At 32.1% G+C, this 19861-nt stretch overlaps 3 protein-coding genes across 3 annotated transcripts; 2 read left to right on the plus strand and 1 right to left on the minus strand.

Annotated features, from left to right (window-relative positions):
• Window positions 1–6954: 6954 nt before the first annotated feature.
• LOC132253827 (signal peptidase complex subunit 3B-like) lies at window positions 6955–7439 on the minus strand. The gene is made up of 2 exons (XM_059737064.1): window positions 7379–7439; window positions 6955–7259 (listed from the first exon to the last, which is right to left on the minus strand). Exons 1-2 carry the CDS (start codon window positions 7437–7439, stop codon window positions 6955–6957), a joined length of 366 nt encoding a protein of 121 aa, XP_059593047.1.
• A 4743-nt stretch (window positions 7440–12182) lies between these two features.
• Window positions 12183–13783, plus strand: LOC100250579 (flavonoid 3',5'-methyltransferase-like). The gene is made up of 5 exons (XM_002278642.5): window positions 12183–12281; window positions 12576–12661; window positions 12905–13049; window positions 13193–13324; window positions 13391–13783. The coding sequence occupies exons 1-5, from the start codon at window positions 12231–12233 to the stop codon at window positions 13682–13684; spliced, it is 708 nt and encodes a 235-aa protein (XP_002278678.2). The 5' UTR covers window positions 12183–12230; the 3' UTR covers window positions 13685–13783.
• A 2709-nt stretch (window positions 13784–16492) lies between these two features.
• Window positions 16493–18086, plus strand: LOC100245441 (WAT1-related protein At3g30340). The gene is made up of 6 exons (XM_002272069.4): window positions 16493–16674; window positions 16771–16833; window positions 16925–17041; window positions 17125–17539; window positions 17675–17826; window positions 17927–18086. The coding sequence occupies exons 1-6, from the start codon at window positions 16493–16495 to the stop codon at window positions 18084–18086; spliced, it is 1089 nt and encodes a 362-aa protein (XP_002272105.2).
• The last annotated feature ends 1775 nt before the right edge of the window (window positions 18087–19861 follow it).

Here is a 19861-nt window from a genome sequence, read left to right on the forward strand (position 1 = left end):
CTCGCTTGAACCTCTAGCTGTACAACACTTGAATTTTGAATATCTTGTGGAGTTCACACAAGATCCAAGCAAGCATTGTCCAGATTATCACATGTGTTGCACATATCAGCCAAACCTTTCTGACATGAGCCTTGAACTAAATTCTATCGTTTTTAATATAACAATAAGGAAAATTCTAGGGTACCTCTTCGGTACCTACCCAAAAAGCTTTTCAAGCCATTGGATGTCCAAGATTACATCTTGGCCATCCATTTTAAATTTGAAATAAAAATTCCACTTAACCAGTTAAGGGAAGAACCGGTTGTGGCATTCTTTCTTCCTCCATTCTCAACAATTTTGGGTTTAAATAAAATAAATATTAGATAAAAATAGAATTGAAAAAAAATAAAAAATAAAATGATATAAAATTTGAAAACATATTTATTAACAAAAAAAATCATCATATATCATAATTACATTATTTTATTTTTAACAAATTATTAAACATTTAAATTCAACATAAAAATGAATGTGGTAATATTTTAATATGAAATGAGTATTTTCATAAAAATTCAACATTTTGGTAATCATATGTAAAGTTTAGGTAATTAGATCGTCCTAATTTTTTTCCGTACTCTCCAAATTTTACATTTTTTGAATTTAAGATTTTTAAAGTTAAATTACAATAAAATAAATTACTAATACTCTTTTAAGTTACTAGTGATAGTATTTTCGAAAATAAATTTGTAATTTCAAAAATTTTAAAACTAAAAATCCATATGAAAAATGTGATAAAAGTACCAAACATGTATTTATCACATTTTTCATACCGTTCTCATATTTTTCGTACCCTAAATTATTTATATTTTTAAAATTTTAGATTTACTTTTTAACTTGAAATAACAATAACATAGTTTAATAATATTATTTTGAGTTATTATTGATAGAATTGTTAAAAAAAAAAATTAAGCATTAAAAAAATTTTAAATTGGAAATAATGTAAACTATCCTAAAAAATTAAAAAATTAAAACACTAAAAAATTAGAGAAGATATGAAAAATGTGAGAAAAGGTATGAAGATTATGAGAAATCCTCACATTCTTCATACCTTACCTCACATTCTCTGTACCCTAAAATTTAACAATTTTTTGATTTTTTTCCACTTAAAAATATAAATAATATTGTTTATTGATATTAATCAAGCTTAGAAATGATGAATATTACTTTTAAGAAAATTAAAAAATTAAAACACTAAGTAATTATAGAAGGTACGAATAATGTGAGGAATTGTACAAAGAATGTGAGGAATCCTCACATTCTTAGCACCTTTCGTCACATTCTCCTTACCCTCGAAAATTTTACAAATTTTCAAACTTTTCAATTTTTTTTCCACATGGAAATACAATAATATTATTTATTGATACTAATTAAGCTTAGAAATGATGGAAATTACTATTAAAAGAAATTAAAAAATTACTCTTAAAGAAATTATGGAAGTTCGTACCCCATCTCACAAAGTTCGTACCATCTCTCACAAAGTTCGTACCCTCTCTCACAAAATTCGTATTCTCTCTTACAAAGTCCGTACCCTCTCTTAGAAAGATCATACCCTCTCTTAGAAAGTTTGTAAGTTCGTACCCTCTCTTACAAAGTTCGTACCCTCTTTGACAAAGTTCGTACCATCTCTTACAAAGTTCGCACCCTCTCTTAGAAAGTTCGTACCCTCTCTTAGAAAGTTCGTACCCTGTCTTAGAAAGTTCGTTCCCTCTCTTAGAAAGTTCGTACCCTCTCTTAGAAAGTTCGTACCCTGTCTTAGAAAGTTCGTTCCCATTCTTAGAAAATGCGTACCCTCTCTTAGAAAGTTCGTACCCTCTCTTAGAAAGTTCGTATCATCTCTTAGAAAGTCCATACCCTCTCGTAGAAAGTTCGTACCTTATCTTAGAAAGTTCGTACCCATTCTTAGAAAGTTCGTACCATCTCTTATAAAGTTCATACCCACTCTTAGAAAGTTCGTACCCTCTCTTAGAAAGTTCGTATTCACTCTTAGAAAGTTCGTACCCTCTCTTAAAAAGTTCGTACCATCTCTTAGAAAGTTCGTACCATGTCTTAGAAAGTTCGTACCCATTCTTAGAAAGTTCGTACCCTGTCTTAGAAAGTTAGTACCCTCTCTTAGAAAGTTCGTACCCACTCTTAGAAAGTTCGTACCCACTTTTAGAAAGTTCGTACCCTCTCTTAGAAAGTTCGTACCCACTCTTAGAAAGTTCGTACAATCTCTTACAAAATATTGATGACAATTTCATAACAAATTACTAAATGCTCTCAATTTGATTAAAAATAACTCAGAAAAAAAATTAAAAAATCTAGATATTATAAATCATTACATATTTAAATGTCATTTAACATGACATTTCTACCTACAATAGTTATATGTAAATGGAAAAAAAAAAAATCAAATGTTACCTTTTAACACTTGTAATCACTTGACATCCTTCAAGACATATAAAGCTTCATCTTCAAATTTAATCTATGAACAAAAAAAAAATTATATAAAAATATTAATAACAATTTGAGAACAAAATTTTATAATAAACTCATAAAAAATTCTAAAATCGGTATTTAACATCACATTTCTTCCTACAACAATTATATTTGGATAAAAAATATATCAAATATTACCTTTGACACTTGTAATCACTTGAAATCCTTCATCTTCTTCATATAATACAAATTTTAAATTTTCTCTCTCAAAAAGTTTTAAACTTGATCTTGAAATTTGATTCATCAAAATACATCTTACATATTTTGTAATTTGGTAGTTGAAATTATGTAATTTTCATATTAAATTACTATCCTTTTTTTTATATATGAATAATGAGAGTATAAAAGTAGTAGGTAAGATTTTCTTTTTTTAGATAGAGTTAGGTAATACATTAAATAACAAATTATATTTGATATTTAATAATAAATTATAAAAAAGTTGTAATATTTAGATATATATGAAATGCATGTGATTATTTCTCACCAACAAGTCATCTTTACCGGTTTGATAAGTTTTTTTAAATTTTTTAATGATATGCACTTTACACATGTCATATTTTTATTGGAGTCAAATGTGGGTAGGTACCCCCAAAATGAAGAGTGGGTACCATAGAACAACCCTAACTTATTAGCCAAACCTTTCTGACATGAGCCTTGAACTGAATTCTATCGTTTTTAATATAACAATAAGGAAAATTCTAGGGTACCTCTTCGGTACCTACCCAAAAAGCTTTTCAAGCCATTGGATGTCCAAGATTACATCTTGGCCATCCATTTTAAATTTGAAATAAAAATTCCACTTAACCAGTTAAGGGAAGAACCGGTTGTGGCATTCTTTCTTCCTCCATTATCAAAAATTTTAGGTTTAAATAAAATAAATATTAGATAAAAATAGAATTGGAAAAAAATAAAAAATAAAATGATATAAAATTTGAAAACATATTTATTAACAAAAAAAATCATCATATATCATAATTACATTATTTTATTTTTAACAAATTATTAAACATTTAAATTCAACATAAAAATGAATATGGTAATATTTTAATATGAAATGAGTATTTTAATAAAAATTCAACATTTTGGTAATCATATGTAAAGTTTAGGTAATTAGATCGTCCTAATTTTTTTCCGTACTTTCCAAATTTTACATTTTTTGAATTTAAGATTTTTAAAGTTAAATTACAATAAAATAAATTACTAATACTCTTTTAAGTTACTAATGATAGTATTTTCGAAAATAAATTTGTAATTTCAAAAATTTTAAAACTAAAAATTAATATGAAAAATGTGATAAAAGTACCAAACATGTATTTATCACATTTTTCATACCGTTCTCATATTTTTCGTACCCTAAATTATTTATATTTTTAAAATTTTAGATTTACTTTTTAACTTGAAATAACAATAACATAGTTTAATAATATTATTTTGAGTTATTATTGATAGAATTGTTAAAAAAAATTAAGCATTAAAAAAATTTTAAATTGGAAATAATGTAAATTATCCTAAAAAATTAAAAAATTAAAACACTAAAAAATTAGAGAAGATATGAAAAATGTGAGAAAATGTATGAAGATTATGAGAAATCCTCACATTCTTCATACCTTATCTCACATTCTCCGTACCCTAAAATTTAACAATTATTCGATTTTTTTTTCCACTTAAAAATATAAATAATATTGTTTATTGATATTAATCAAACTTAGAAATGATGAATATTACTTTTAAGAAAATTAAAAAAATTAAAACACTAAGTAATTGTAGAAGGTACGAATTGTACAAAGAATGTGAGGAATCCTCACATTCTTAGCACCCTTCGTCACATTCTCTTTACCCTAAAAATTTTTACAAATTTTCAATCTTTTCAAATTTTTTTTCCACATGGAAATACAATAATATTATTTATTGATACTAATTAAGCTTAGAAATGATGGAAATTACTCTTAAAAGAAATTAAAAAAATTACTCTTAAAGAAATTATGGAAGTTCGTACCCCATCTCACAAAGTTCGTACCCCCTCTCACAAAGTTCGTACTATCTCTCACAAACTTCGTACCCTCTCTCACAAAGTTCGTACTCTCTCTTAGAAAGTCCGTACCCTCTCTTAGAAAGATCGTACCCTCTCTTAGAAAGTTTGTAAGTTCGTACCCTCTTTGACAAAGTTTGTACCATCTCTTACAAAGTTCGCACCCTCTCTTAGAAAGTTCGTACCATCTCTTAGAATGTTCGTACCCTCTCTTAGAAAGTTCGTACCCACTCTTAGAAACTTTGTACCATCTCTTAGAAAGTTCGTACCCACTCTTAGAAAGTTCGTACCATCTCTTAGAAAGTTCGCACCCTCTCTTAGAAAGTTCGCACCCTCTCTTAGAAAGTTTGTATCATCTCTTAGAAAGTTCGTACCCTGTCTTAGAAAGTTCGTACCCACTCTTAGAAAGTTCGTACTCTCTCTTAGAAAGTTCGTACCATCTCTTAGAAAGTTTGCACCATCTCTTAGAAAGTTCGCACCCTCTCTTAGAAAGTTCGCACCCTCTCTTAGAAAGTTCGCACACACTCTTAGAAAGTTCTCTTAGAAAGTTCGTACCATCTCTTAGAAAGTTCGTACACTCTCTTAGAAAGTTCGCACCCACTCTTAGAAAGTTCTCTTAGAAAGTTCGTACTATCTCTTAAAAAGTTCGTACCCTCTCTTAGAAAGTTCGTACCATCTCTTAGAAAGTTCGTTCTCTCTCTTAGAAAGTTCGTATCCTCTCTTAGAAAGTTTGTACCCATTCTTAGAAAGTTCGTACCCTCTCTTAGAAAGTTCGTTCCCTCTCTTACAAAGTTCGTACCATCTCTTAGAAAGTTCGTACCCTGTCTTAGAAAGTTTGTTCCCTCTCTTAGAAAGTTCGTACCCTCTCTTAGAAAGTTTGTACCCTCTCTTAGAAAGTTCGTACCCTCTCTTAGAAAGTTCATACCCTCTTTTAGAAAGTTCGTACCCATTCTTAGAAAGTTCGTACCCTCTCTTAGAAAGTTCGTACCATCTCTTAGAAAGTTCGTACCCTCTCTTAGAAAGTTCGTACCCACTCTTAGAAAGTTCGTACCCTGTCTTAGAAAGTTCGTACCCATTCTTAGAAAGTTCGTACCCTCTCTTAGAAAGTTCGCACCCTCTCTTAGAAAGTTTGCACCATCTCTTAGAAAGTTCGCACCCACTCTTAGAAAGTTCTCTTAGAAAGTTCGTACCATTTCTTAAAAAGTTCGTACCATCTCTTAGAAAGTTCGTACACTCTCTTAGAAAGTTCGTACCCTGTCTTAGAAAGTTCGTACCCATTTTTAGAAAGTTCGTACCCTCTCTTAGAAAGTTCGTACCCTCTCTTACAAAGTTCGTACCATCTTTTACAAAATATTGATGTCAATTTCATAACAAATTACTAAATGCTCTCAATTTGATTTAAAATAACTCAGAAAAAAAATTAAAAAATCTAGATATTATAAATCATTACATATTTAAATATCATTTAACATGACATTTCTACATACAATAGTTATATGTAAATGGAAAAAAAAAAAAAATCAAATGTTACCTTTTAACACTTGTAATCACTTGACATCCTTCAAGACATATAAAACTTCATCTTCAAATTTAATCTATGAACAAAAAAAAAAATTATATAAAAATATTAATAACAATTTGAGAACAAAATTTTATAATAAACTCATAAAAAATTCTAAAATCGTTATTTAACATCACATTTCTTCCTACAACAATTATATTTGGATAAAAAATATATCAAATATTACCTTTGACACTTGTAATCACTTGAAATCCTTCACCTTCTTCATATAATACAAATTTTAAATTTTCTCTCTCAAAAAGTTTTAAACTTGATCTTGAAATTTGATTCATCAAAATACATCTTACATATTTTGTAATTTGGTAGTTGAAATTATGTAATTTTCATATTAAATTACTATCCTTTTTTTTATATATGAATAATGAGAGTATAAAAGTAGTAGGTAAGATTTTTTTTTTTAGATAGAGTTAGGTAATGCATTAAATAACAAATTATATTTTATATTTAATAATAAATTATAAAAAAGTTGTAATATTTAGATATATATGAAATGCATGTGATTATTTCTCACCAACAAGTCATTTTTACAGGTTTGATAAGTTTTTATAAATTTTTTAATGATATACACTTTACACATGTCATATATTTATTGGGGTCAAATGTGGGTAGGTGCCCCCAAAATGAAGAGTGGGTACCATAGAACAACCCAACAATAAACCCCTCTGCCAAATTCTAGGTCCCAAGCTGCCCACAAGCTGCCCACATGTAAAGGACACAAATCTGCTCCTGTCCTATTGCAAATATCACACTTACAACCGAGTCTTTCCCCTTAGCAAAACCATCCTTGATCTGGGTCAATTTATTGTTATTAATGGGGAGTTTCGAATCATCCCTTGGGACTTAAACTGAAGTTGCAGCAAAAGAACACCCCTGAATCATCCTTATCTGTATTCTTCTGGCAAGCGGAACCGGTCATGACTATTTTGTCCGCAAACATGTTTCCAGTCTTGGGCATGACATGCCAGTGCAATGTCAAGTTGATTTCTTTTCCCCGGCGATTGCTTCCCTGATCAGTGAATCGGTACTTGTTTGTGGTATGAATCCAGAATCTCGCATGCTCTTTTGAAGGTATAATATCATCCCAAAGAGAAACCTGATTCAGGGAATTCTTTGGTGTTGCATACTCAGCTGCTAGAAATACAAAAAAAAATTTGTGTTCCATGTAAACATTGACTGCAAATTTGCTGATATATTCAATGCCAGGCTGACCTCATCGTTCCCACTGAGCTACCTCTGAAACCAATTGATACTCAACACTTCGACTTGGGAGGAGGGCGAGGGGGTGTTGAGGTTTTCAGAGAAGGAGGCCATGGCGCACATCACGACGAGAATGGTGACGGCGAAGAAGGTCCATCACATGGAGAATGGCCTTCAGAGTACTGTGGAAGCTGATGATATTTTTCCTGAGTGTTGCTCCCACTGCCTCTGCCAGAATACTGAGTTGTATTGAAGCTTTTGACACCTATATCCGACAACCAGGATCAACCTCTGATATTGAACAATCATCTTCCTTCATAATCTCGCTGTCGGCGATGATGCGGCGGCACCCCCTGAGGACAGCGGGGTTGAGGAAGACCTCCTTGCGGATCATGGTGTCGTTCTTGTAGTTGGAGTTGTTGGCATAGCGGAGCTTACCGTCGGGCCTGGACTCGAACTCCAAGAACTCGTGCCCGAACTTCCTCTCGTGGCCAACGTAGTAACGGAGGTAGATCCACAAGTGGGGCATCAATATTTGGAGTCAAGAACGCGTCAACAGATTGATACACGCTGGGAGAATAGAGCAACAGTAGGTGTTAAAATCGTGATAGATTATCCTGAAGGTGGGATGCTGATGCTGGCAGTTTCATTGCGGTGACTGCTCCACCTGAAACCCTCCCTTCTAGAGCTCGCGCTGGGTTCAATGATGCTGTACATGGGTTGGTGCTCAGTTTCACTACCAATCCTGGAATCATCCCACTGTTAAAGCATGAGATTAGTGGGACAGTGCAGTGGCTGCCCGTACTCCGCCGCGACTTCGCCATCACTGTCGTCATCTTCATCATCGGACCTGTGCTTGGACTTCGATCTGACCTGATAATCATCGGCAGCAACAGCAGCCACCATCTGAGCTTCCAAGACCCGCCGGCGCCGCTCTTCTGTATGCTGCTGCTTGAGGGGCTAGAGCTTGACTGCGATGACTAAAGTTGGCGTGGATGATCAGAGTTTGGATCCTCAAAGCTAGAATTCTGGAAGGCCTGCTGGAGATGAGGTTGGATAGAGCCCAATTGATCCTTCTGGTTGTTGGTCATTGGGCCCTCTGGGAGCCCATGCAAATACCTTCTGCTCTGCTTGCCAATATCTCTAGGAGACAAATTAAGTGTCTCTTAAACTGTTGGTGGCTGCACCGGTTTGTGAGTGGGAGGATTGAGTCTCGTTGGAACTTGGCTGGAGCTTGGTTCTGCCAAGTTAAGTCTCTTACAAGACTGGGGCTTGGTATTGGCTTGGGCTTGGCTGTGGCATGATTGCAAGCTGTTAGAAGTCCAATAAATGTAACTGAATCTGGCCTTATCCCAATTGCATTCATCTGTTCAAAAAGTTCTACAGCTCTCTCCCCAAGCCCATGACTTCCAAATCCAGCAATTATGGTGTTCCATGAGACAAGATTGTGATGGACCATTTTGCTGAATATATCTTATGCATAGCCAATACAACCACATTTAGCATACATGCTCACAAGTGCGTTGTCAACTCCCAGATCCTGATACAGCCTCATTCTCATTAGATGAGCATGTATCTGCTTACCATGGCTCATTGAAGCAAGCCCTGCACAGGCAGCAAGGGCACTGGTAAAAGTGAAGCCATCAGGCCTTACATTAGTTTCTTCTGTCATGTGCTTGAAAACTCTCAAGCCCTTTGCATGATCATCACAATGAGAACAAGCAGCAATAAGGGTGTTCCATGAAATCATATCTTTCTCTTCAATCAATTTAAAGGCCTTCTCTGCTTCGCAGATTCCCAGCTTGTTCTTCACAGTCCACTCTCTCAAGTAGTCTTGCTTTTCAAGCGCTCCATATCTCTCTATAATCTCAGCTTCCTCTCTCACTGAATACGCTCTCCTGACGACAGCTCTCATACGGCAACATATAACCCATTCACCACTGAAGATGTATCCTCTGTAACTCTTTGCTCCCACGGGCAGAAATGGGAATAATGATGCACTCCATGAACAGGTACCAGAAACAGGGGAAGATGAAAACAGAGTGCAAGCAATAGGAACGAAATCAATTCATACAAGCCTCATTTCATATATTAATCAATGAGCTCATATGAGGGTGGGTGAAATCAAGTGAGTACTAAATAAAAATCAAAACAAGGTTACAGATGTCTCAATGGGGAAACTGAAACAGAGCCAAACGGGTCCTCAACAAAAATCATTAAAGAAAGAGATATGAGCATGCTTACTCCCAACCAACAAAAATCATCCAAGAATCAACAAAAACAAAAGAAGAAAAAATTTACCAGTTGAAGTGAATGAGAAATCCACAATAAACATACCTGAAAATAATCCTCTCCAGCTATGTTGGCCAGAAATCAGCAAGCCATCTTTCTTCTTCAGCTGACCTCCCTCTCAAGCTAAATGGATACTCTCCCTGAAGCTCAAGGACCTCCCCCTATTCTCACTAGCAAGCTCCCCAGGTTTTCTCTCTGAAGCTCCCTCAAAATATCTCTCTCTCCTCCTCAACTTCCACCCCCCGCTCCAGGAATACCCTCTCTAAAAACTCATCCTCCACCCACCTTTTTCCTCTTCTTCTGTAACCCTGCTTGCCCCCAAATATCTCTTCTGCCAGCACGTCCAAAAAGCCTGCACCAAAAAGCACCACCTCCCGCTTCTGCCCGCCACCTCCCTCTCTCTCATACGCTCCTCATAACAGAAAAATGCTGCCCTCTCTGAAGATCCTTCCAGGTGTCAACCATTCATTGGCTTCTTCAACTCCACTACTTGATTCACTGAAGGCCAATTACGGGGTGACACGTGGCTCCTTGAGAGCCCTCCACCTGCAAAGAAAAAAATATCCTGTAGAAGTGCCAAAGAGTGAACCCCAAATTGGGGGTCTACACCTATTCTTATATTTTTAAATAAATCTTAAAATTAATTTTTAGATGTAACATTTTACTTTTAATTATTTTCTATATTTATATCATTATATTTCAAAATAACCCTAAAAAATAAGTGAATAAATTAAATATAATTAGAAAGTACTCTATTTTTAAAATATATGGAATTTTTAACTACCTTGAAATATTAGTTTTAAAATTAAATACTCTTAAAAAATAATCATTTCTAATTTTTTTGTTGAATGAAATTAAAGGTAAGTTAATATTTTTTTATATTAAATTTTTATTTTTATTTTTTAAAAAACAAAAAAATAATAATTTAAACACATGTGGATAGCGTTTTTTATTTTTTATTTTTAAATTTAGGTTTAAAATTCTATAAAAAAAATTTAAAAAAAAAAATGAGATGCATAATATGAAATTATAAATATTATAAATATAAAAATATTATGAATAGGAAACAAAATAAAATATTATCTAGGAAAAAGTAGATTTTAATTCACTAATTTGAAAAAATATTAAAAAAAAAAAAAAACCTCAACTTTTATAAATCAATTTTATCTTCATTAATTTAAAAATATTTTAAAATACATACACTTTTATAATTGTTTTCAAAAATACCCTTTTACTTAATAATATTAAATTAAATTATCAAAAAAATAATTTATCATATAAAAAGTATCTTACATATAAATATATTATAGATTTTTTATTATATAATATAAAACACAAATCATTTTGCAAAAAATTATGCAGTTCCTCAAGTAATAAGTAAAATTTTTTAATTCCTTAATTAATAATGATTTTATATCCTATATTATATAAATTCAATCATCTTCTCATATATTTTTTTAAAAATAAAATAAAATAGAATAAAAATTATGTAAGTTGAAATCAACAATAAAATAAGAAATTTTAAAAATTAAAAATACGATTAAAACTCATATACTTAAAAATTAAATCCAATTAAAACAAAAAAAATTAAAAATTAAATACAATTAAATCCAAAAAACTTAAAAATTGAAAAAATAAAAATTGACTCTCATTATATTTCAAACTCTTTCTGAAATCTATATTTTTTATTACTATGATTTAACTAAGTGAAAGTTAATATTTTATTTTTATATTTTTAACTTTAAAGTTTTTTTAGTTTTAATTTTAAAATTTTTTATTTTATTGATCTCAAATCAGTTCTCACATAAAATTATTAATCTATATTATTAACCTTATAAGTAAAATGTTATTTTAGGAAATAATTATTTGAATTGTGAAAATGTGCATATATTTTAAAATGTTTTTAAATGGATGAACATAAAACTAATTTATAAAAGTTGAGGTTGATTTTTCTATATTTTTTCAAATTAGTAAATCAAAACTCACTTTATATATTATTTAAGATATTAGTATTTATTTATTTATTAGATTATTAATTATCATGTGAATATATTTTTATATTAAAAACTAATTTATTTTAATGCATTAATTACACATAATGTTAAAATAAAAATTTAATAAAGAATATGAAAAAAAATAATGAATAAATGAATTGTACTTTTAAAAATAAATTTTCCTTTTTTAATTTAGTAGATTTTTAAAAATAGGGAAAAATATGAGAATTATTTTGAAAAAAAAATCAAAATTTAAACAATGTATTATTTTGAACAAAAATCAAAATTTAATAATTAAATATAAATAATAAAAATATTTTGATAATATTTTAAATAATATATTATATAATAAAAAGTAATTTTTATACAAACTTATATTTAAATTACGACACTACCCTTAATTTTATTTTTATTTTTTAGAATCAGGCCCATAGACTTTGATAGAAATGGTCCTGAAGTCTCCTACCCCACCCTTCTTTTTTGCCAACAGAAAGCAGAATACTCCCACTTAAACTTCAGATTCCCCCACTTCTCTCTCTCATATACACACCTGTAACATTGTAGAAACACACCAAGCTCCACATTTTCTTGTGTGGCAGGCTTAATTAATTCTTCAGCCATGTCCAGCTTAATTCATAAGGGCATTCTCAAAACTGAAGCCCTCACAAAGGTAAGTTTCTTTATGAGTTCTCTTTTTTTTTTGTGTGTGTTTTTAATGCAGTTTGTTAGTAATTTTCAGCAGAAAGGTTTGGGGTTTTGGTTATCTCTGGGGCTATTCAGATGATCTCTCTGTAAAAATTATAATATCCCAATTCAAAGTTATGTTGTTTGTTTTATGAAATTTTTTAGTATTGAAAGGGAAGAGGATGAGTAAGCCAAACTCCATTATGGATTCCTAATGATTGAAAGGTGAATCTTGAAGCAATCTACATGCTGAAGTCTTTTTTCCTTTGTTGTGTTAGAGTATATATTGGAAACAAGTGCATATCCAAGAGAGCATGAGCAGCTGAGAGGACTCAGGGAGGCCACTGTAGAAAAGCAAGAGTTTTGGTATATTTATATCTCTTCTTTTAATAATAACATTTTTAAAAATTTTATATTATTATGTAATATTCATATTAATAATCTTTTAGTTTGTATTTGGAAGATCCAAATTAAGGTAAAGAGAAGGGACATTCCTCTCTTTCTCTTAATTCCTATCCCTATCTACCAAGTACCAAATACACCTTCATGCAAATATTCATCATTTTTTTTTTCTTATTTACTTGAATGTTGTGAGCATGTGGCATGCAGGAGCATCATGAATGTGCCTGTTGACGAAGGACTGTTCATTTCAATGCTTTTAAAGCTCATGAATGTCAAGAAGACAATTGAACTCGGAGTTTTCACCGGTTATTCTCTCTTGGCAACCCCTCTTGCCCTGCCTCAAGATGGCAAGGCAAGGCTCTCTAGAAAAGAAAATAGTTTCCAAATTTAGAAAATATTTTTGAATTTCTGACATAAAACAGTTTTAAGTTTTCAAATAGGATTTTGTTCTCGAAAACAAGTGAGGATTATTTTCAAGGAGTGTTTTTTGTGCAGATAATAGCTGTTGATCCGGATAAAGAAGCGTACCAAATTGGAGTGCCATTTATCAAGAAGCCAGGTGTGGAGCATAAGATCAACTTCATCCAATCGGATGCAATGTCAGTTCTAAATGATCTCATTGCCGATGTAAGTGTCGTCTCTGTAGCCGCTGCCTTCAACCAAACACCTCTCAATTTGAATGGATGTGTGCAGGGGAACGAAGAAGGGACATTGGATTTTGCGTTTGTGGATGCTGATAAGGAGAACTACCTCAACTACCATGAGCTGCTGCTGAAGTTGGTTAGAGTTGGAGGCATAATCGCTTACGATAACACTCTATGGTTTGGTTCAGTAGCGCGATCTGAAGAAGAAGAAATGATGGATTTTGAGAGAGCAGGCAGAGTCCATCTCATGAAGTTGAACAAATTCTTGGCATCAGATCCCAGGGTTGAACTCTCTCACCTTTCCATTGGAGATGGCATCGCGCTCTGCAGGCGCCTCTATTAGCCTAAATCCATTCTCTTGAGGTTTAGGGTTAGCTTATGGTGTTGATTTTTCAATGAAGTCTTTTGACGGATTTGTATTTGTATTTGTATTTGTATTTATTTCATTTTTTTTATACTCTAATCTCATATATTTATACTCATGTCCGATAATTTAAATTTCATCATATATTTTTAATAATCAAGATTGTAAATTCTAAAATATAAAATCGATATCCTAAATTTTTTTTTTAAAATTATTTAATTTGAGTAGGACTCTCATGAGTTAAACTTCTAGGACTTGAATACTATTCATTCATTCCTTTCATAATTTATGCATATCATTTGGTTCAACTACATAATGAACTCAATATCTATTGAAAAATATCATTAATATATAGGATGGTATGAACTTGCAAGTCTTATTACTTTATACTTAAGTTTCATTACTCTATCACTCATGTGTGGTCTCATTACTTTATACCGTTGATACATATTTTTGTATCTTGATCCATCATTTTATACGTTCATCCCAATTTTTAATTTTTTTTATACATTAGTTCTATTTGTTTGTAACTTGATTTCATATATTTATACCCTTATTTCATTATTCAGATTTTATTATATATTTTAACAATCGAGATTCGATCTTTGATAAGTATCGAGCAATTTAGAACTAATATCTATTATCTAATATAAAATTGATATCGAGCAATTTAATATCTATTATCTGAACACCCATTTGACAATTATAATTGGTTTAATCAATTCTTTAAGTTTCAAATTTATATCAATTATATAAATGGACTTACCTTTTATAAATAATTTATAAAATTAATATAAGCTATTAATAAAAACCTTATTTTTTTAAAAGAAAAAAATTATAAAAATAGTCTATTGAATTTATGCCAAATATTTCAACATAATGTCCACAAATTAAAGAAGAGAAGAAGAATATAATAAAAAGGCAAATTCATTACTTTGTATTGCCATTTCCATTCAGAATCAATCCATATCCAATGAAGAAAGCAAAATTTTGGAAATTGAAGCATCTAATTATAGTGAAGAGTCCCAGTATTGAGTGAGGTGATGATGTAATGGAATCAATAGGAGAAAAAAGGTGGTAGATTCCCTCTTGAATGTCTCAAGTCTTTTTCTTACCAAATTTGCACATGTGAGTAAATTTTGCACTATTCATTTTCCTTTTATGGATAGTTCCTTTATCTCTCTCTCTCTCTCTCTCTCTCTCTCTATATATATATATATATATATAATTTATTTTGTTTAATTTTACTTAGAACTTAAAGTATAAGGTTGATCTTATTTAGTTTTTATTAAATATAAAATAACTTTTTGTACAAGTCAAAATATGATTTTTACTGTTCTAACTTCTATATTCGACATTTTTCTGAACTATAAGTTTTTCTAAACAAAATTAATCAAATAGGCATAAAAGTTGGTATGGACAATATGTTGAAACCCAATTGCACATTATTATGTAACTATTAACAAAATAAATCCCATTTTTGTCAACTTTTTAATTATATTAGATTAATAAATTTATTATTCTCATTTAGTCATTAAAATATTTTTAAATATTAAAACTTGAGTTTAGAGTTGTTATTTGGCACATCAACTTAATGACTTAATAACTTAGTGATTTAACTTATATCAATGTCAAAATTTTTTTGTTAACATAATTTTAGATGCAAGTAAAAGTAGGTTAGTTATTTCGATTTGATACTTAAAATCATTTTTAACTTTAAGGTGCGATATTAAGATATTTTCACAAAAATTTTGGGATAGATATAAACTAATTCATTAAATTACTTTAAGTTATTAAGTTGATTTATCAAACATCCTACTAATAAAAACTCGTAAGAACCAAAGTTGCCCATAGACTTGGCGGAGATTATGAATTCCCAAACCAACCATGAGTTGGGTTTGACATGGATTGGACATATTCATAGGTTGAGTTATCGCGTTATCACGACACATCGAGAAATCCTTTTAACCATGTGAGTTGCAGTTATACTATATGTTTGCCATATAGCTCCTACTTGATGGGATTTCTTCCTTTTGGCTCACATACACACCAGTAAATATAATTCCTAGAATATGATGGCATGTAAAGAAGATGTTTCTCTGAATTGGAATGAAAGATCAGCATCATCTTTCACCCTCAAGTTTTTATATTCATTGCTTTTGTACAAAAAGATGATCCTTCAGTGTTAGTTACAGTGCCCAAGAATCATATTGTTTTAATATTTGCAATAATTTATTTGTAAGATTTGACACATTGTTCTTACTTTGAATGTAACAGTAATGAGGAAGGGATAGCTGGTAAGTCCATTTCTGAAAGTATTAGATTCTGAGAAGAGGAAATGGATGCTTGCCTGCCCTTATCGATCTCCCATCACTTTCTGGAGATGCTTATGATTTGTTTAGTATTCTCTTGTGATTAACAGCTGAAAGGGTCACGTGGGGATGGAGATCATCACCTGAAAATGGTAAAAAAAGGGAAATGAATACTCGGAACTCGTGACGATCTCTCAGGCTCCGCTATGCTGATGCATGAATATGAGTTTAACCATGGATTCTGTCATCCCCAATTGCTGAAGACTGTCCTCCAACAAGAGGGAAAAAAAAGGGATTTGTAAAGTTGATGACATGACTTGAGAATTTTCTATTGCCTAATTCCCTATTTTCTTGGGGTTGTTTGCCTCTCTATGTGTGTAGATATATATATATGGAAGTATACAACCTAAGGAGTTAGAAGAGGGGTGTCAGAATATACTTACTGGTTCAGTGCTGAAATAACCATATAGTAGAGATGAACTGCCATGGACAACTCAAGGCTGTTGCTGCAATGGTGGCTGTTAATTTTGGATTATCAGTGGCGAATGTACTTATTAAGATGATCCTCGACCAAGGAGCAAACCATTTGGTTGTCATCACATACAGACAGTCTATTTCTACTGTTTTTATATCCACCATCGCCTTCTTTCTGGAAAGGTATATTTGCCATTTGCTCAATGCCTAAAGCTGGCTAGCCAGCTAACTTCACTCAGTATATAAAGATCTCATGCAGATAGTATGTTTTTCTTGCAGGAAAAGCAGGCCAAAGCTCACATTTCGGATTTTATGTCACATTTTCGCTAGTGCCTTACTCGGGTTCGTTGTACTAATCATCGATCCTCTTGAATTACTACTCTCCGTATTGTTGTTTTTGTTGAGAGCTTCTGAAAAGTACTGTGTTTTTCAGGGCAACTCTCACGCAATACTTCTTCCTTCTTGGCCTTAAATACACATCTGCTTCTTTTTCTTGTGCTTTCATCAACTTGGTGCCTGCAATCACATTCATACTGTCATTGGTATTCAAGTAAGCATAAATCATTAAGGTATTCTTGTTCTTATGATTGTTGAGGGAAAAACAGTAGTTGTAATTGTATTGAGCTCTTTCAGGCTAGAGAAAGTGAACTTAGGAGGCAAGTGTGGGAGAGCTAAGGTGTTGGGGACATTCATTTGCATTGGTGGAGCCTTATTGCTGGGGCTTTACAGAGGGATGCCATTAACAAACCCTGCATATCCCCAAGCCGAAATCCCTGGAACAAGCCATGCCAAGACCAGCATTTCATCCCACAGGACAAAGAGCTGGGCCACCGGTTCAATGGTTTTGACAGCAGCAAGTCTCACTTGGTCTTCATGGTTCCTTCTACAAGCCGGAATTAGCAAGAAGTACCCCTGCCAATATTCTAGTACCGCGATAATGTCCTTCTTCAGTGCCACCCAGGCAGCTATCTTAAGTTCAATTTTGGATAGGGACCTCTCCTTGTGGATTCTGAAAGGGAAGTTAGAGATCTCTACTGTCATCTTTGCTGTAAGTATTCCCTCACAATCCAAGTACTAATAAGAAACCGGTATTGCTTCATGTGCTGCACTGTTCTTTATGACAATAAATGGTTGCAGCATACTTACAGATTTCAAAAGCTCATCATTTCATGTGTGGATGCAGGGGATTGTGGGATCAGGCTTGTGCTATGTGTTAATGTCATGGTGTGTAAATAAAAAAGGCCCGGTCTTCACTGCAGCATTCACCCCTTTCATACAGATATTTGTAGCCATCTTTGATTTCTCTATCCTGCATGAACAAATCCACCTTGGAAGGTTTTTTTTTCCCTTCGCCATTCTCGAAAAAACCAGTCTCATTTACAACATAATTACACCTTTCTAAGTTCCTAATATCCTCTACATTTGTAATGGACAGTGTTCTGGGATCAATCCTAGTCATAGCTGGTTTGTACATTCTTCTGTGGGGTAAAAGCAAGGAGGAAGAGGATTGTGTGATGAAGCAGTCCCAAGTAGCTGAAGAAGATCCAGAATGTGATATGGCCCCACAAGTTGTCCCAATCACTGGAACTCAATGAACCCTGAGTGAACCCGGGTTTTCAAATAGCATGTGCTTGATGTACAAGAAAGATAGATTATTATGTGGCCAACTTGAAAGGACCTGCCATATGAAGATCATGATATCGATCAATTTCAATGCTAACAATATTCCAGAGCAGAATCACCATGACACGTGCTTGATATACTAGAAAAAAACACAAAATAATACTGATGCTGACTAGTATCTTATCATTGCATGAAAAATTTTCTGATTTGAGCCATGTTTCTGACTGTTCTACATGAACTAGAATCCTATGCCATGAATTGTTCAGTATTCCTCTCAGGACTAATGGCTTACTGCTTTGGCAACAATGACACATTGGCCTCACCCTTGAAAAGCACCCATGGCCATTTGTCATTGCTTATATCATCAGCAACGCATGGGATTCCAGTCTTTTGGTGCTTGGATGCCTCCACCCATGTCTTGCCACACCCACCTCCACAGACAGCATACCCTCCTACTGTCTTTATTTGGTAGATAATGATGATGAGGAGTAGGACGAAGAAGGGATGTAGCAGGATTCTTTATAGCATATATAGATATCAAATCCAAATAAAAAATAGGAAAGAAAGCTTGTAAAAGTTTCCTGATGACGTTCACGTACATATATGCCTGTAAGCTCACTAAAGTTTAAAGAGACGACTAACCTTTCCCACCTTTAATTACTGCATCCAGATCCTCCAAGGAACAAATGTTAAAATGATAAAGAATGGATGCTTGAGAGCTTTATAAACTAGATGCTTATTATGTCATTGTATATGTAAAACGCTGGCCAACAGTCCAGATGTGAATCATGTTCAGCCATCAAATATTTTGTAAGTTAATCCAGTAAAGAATTTATGCTTCCTTCAAAACTTTATGACACGAAGATAAACTTATAAACACTATACATTATGGATAGATATATGAAGAAGAATGAGTCATATTCGAGTGAAATGAAAAGAGTAGAGAAGCATGAGATTTCTCTGGACTTGATAATTTAATTTAATTTTTTGCCTTTTATAATATTCTATATATTATAACAAAATGATATTTTTCATTTGTGGAGGTAGATATGATTAATCGAATCCCATGAAGACCTAGTGCATTTTTGGATATGAATCATTTTATCTTTGTATTTTTACTTTTGTTGACATAACATCATAAATCATAATTCTTTACATTCTTTACATGTGTGGATGAATTTATAAAAACTATATATATAATAAATAGAGATATGATAAAGAATGATAGACAATTAACTGATGAAAAAACAAAAGATATTTCAGATTCAATAATTAGATCTAATTTCTATATTCTTATTTTCTATAAAATAATAGAATCATCTTTCTCATATGTGAAAGAAGATGATATTGATCCGATCATATTAAAACCTTGTACATTTTCATGTAAATTATTATTATTTTATCTTTGTAACAAAACATGATAATCCTAATTTTCATGTGCATCCATTTTTTTGAGTTTTGGGTCAAAATGACCCATTTATTAAAAAAAAATATAAGATCTAACCATTTTATGAAACTCATGTTCAAATTGGCCTTTTTAGTGCCACATAAGAGCCACGTCATAAGAAATATATATATATATTTAATTTTAGTTAAAGTCTCAATTGGCAATTGAGACTTCATTTTTGAAATAAAGCCGTAGTTGTCAACTAAAACTTCATTTTTTAACTGAAGTCATAGTTGCTATAAGAGGTTTTAGTTTTTGAATTGAAATCGTAATTGCCAATTGAGACTTTATTTTTAAACT

Source organism: Vitis vinifera, chromosome 1, assembly GCF_030704535.1.
Source record: "Vitis vinifera cultivar Pinot Noir 40024 chromosome 1, ASM3070453v1".
Taxonomy (NCBI): domain Eukaryota; kingdom Viridiplantae; phylum Streptophyta; class Magnoliopsida; order Vitales; family Vitaceae; genus Vitis; species Vitis vinifera.

What these genes read in the sequence shown, in the direction of transcription:
- LOC100250579 (XM_002278642.5), top strand. Translation starts at nt 12,231, where the DNA reads ATGTCCAGCTTAATTCATAAGGGCATTCTCAAAACTGAAGCCCTCACA. An exon ending in AAACTGAAGCCCTCACAAAG is followed by an intron (nt 12,282 to 12,575) that starts GTAAGTTTCTTT and finishes GTTGTGTTAGAG; the next exon opens with TATATATTGGAAACAAGTGC. An exon ending in TAAATGATCTCATTGCCGAT is followed by an intron (nt 13,325 to 13,390) that starts GTAAGTGTCGTC and finishes GGATGTGTGCAG; the next exon opens with GGGAACGAAGAAGGGACATT.
- LOC100245441 (XM_002272069.4), top strand. Translation starts at nt 16,493, where the DNA reads ATGAACTGCCATGGACAACTCAAGGCTGTTGCTGCAATGGTGGCTGTT. An exon ending in ATCGCCTTCTTTCTGGAAAG is followed by an intron (nt 16,675 to 16,770) that starts GTATATTTGCCA and finishes TTTTTCTTGCAG; the next exon opens with GAAAAGCAGGCCAAAGCTCA. An exon ending in TCTCTACTGTCATCTTTGCT is followed by an intron (nt 17,540 to 17,674) that starts GTAAGTATTCCC and finishes GTGTGGATGCAG; the next exon opens with GGGATTGTGGGATCAGGCTT.
- LOC132253827 (XM_059737064.1), bottom strand. Translation starts at nt 7,439, where the DNA reads ATGGCCTCCTTCTCTGAAAACCTCAACACCCCCTCGCCCTCCTCCCAA. An exon ending in CTCCCAAGTCGAAGTGTTGA is followed by an intron (nt 7,260 to 7,378) that starts GTATCAATTGGT and finishes TTGTATTTCTAG; the next exon opens with CAGCTGAGTATGCAACACCA.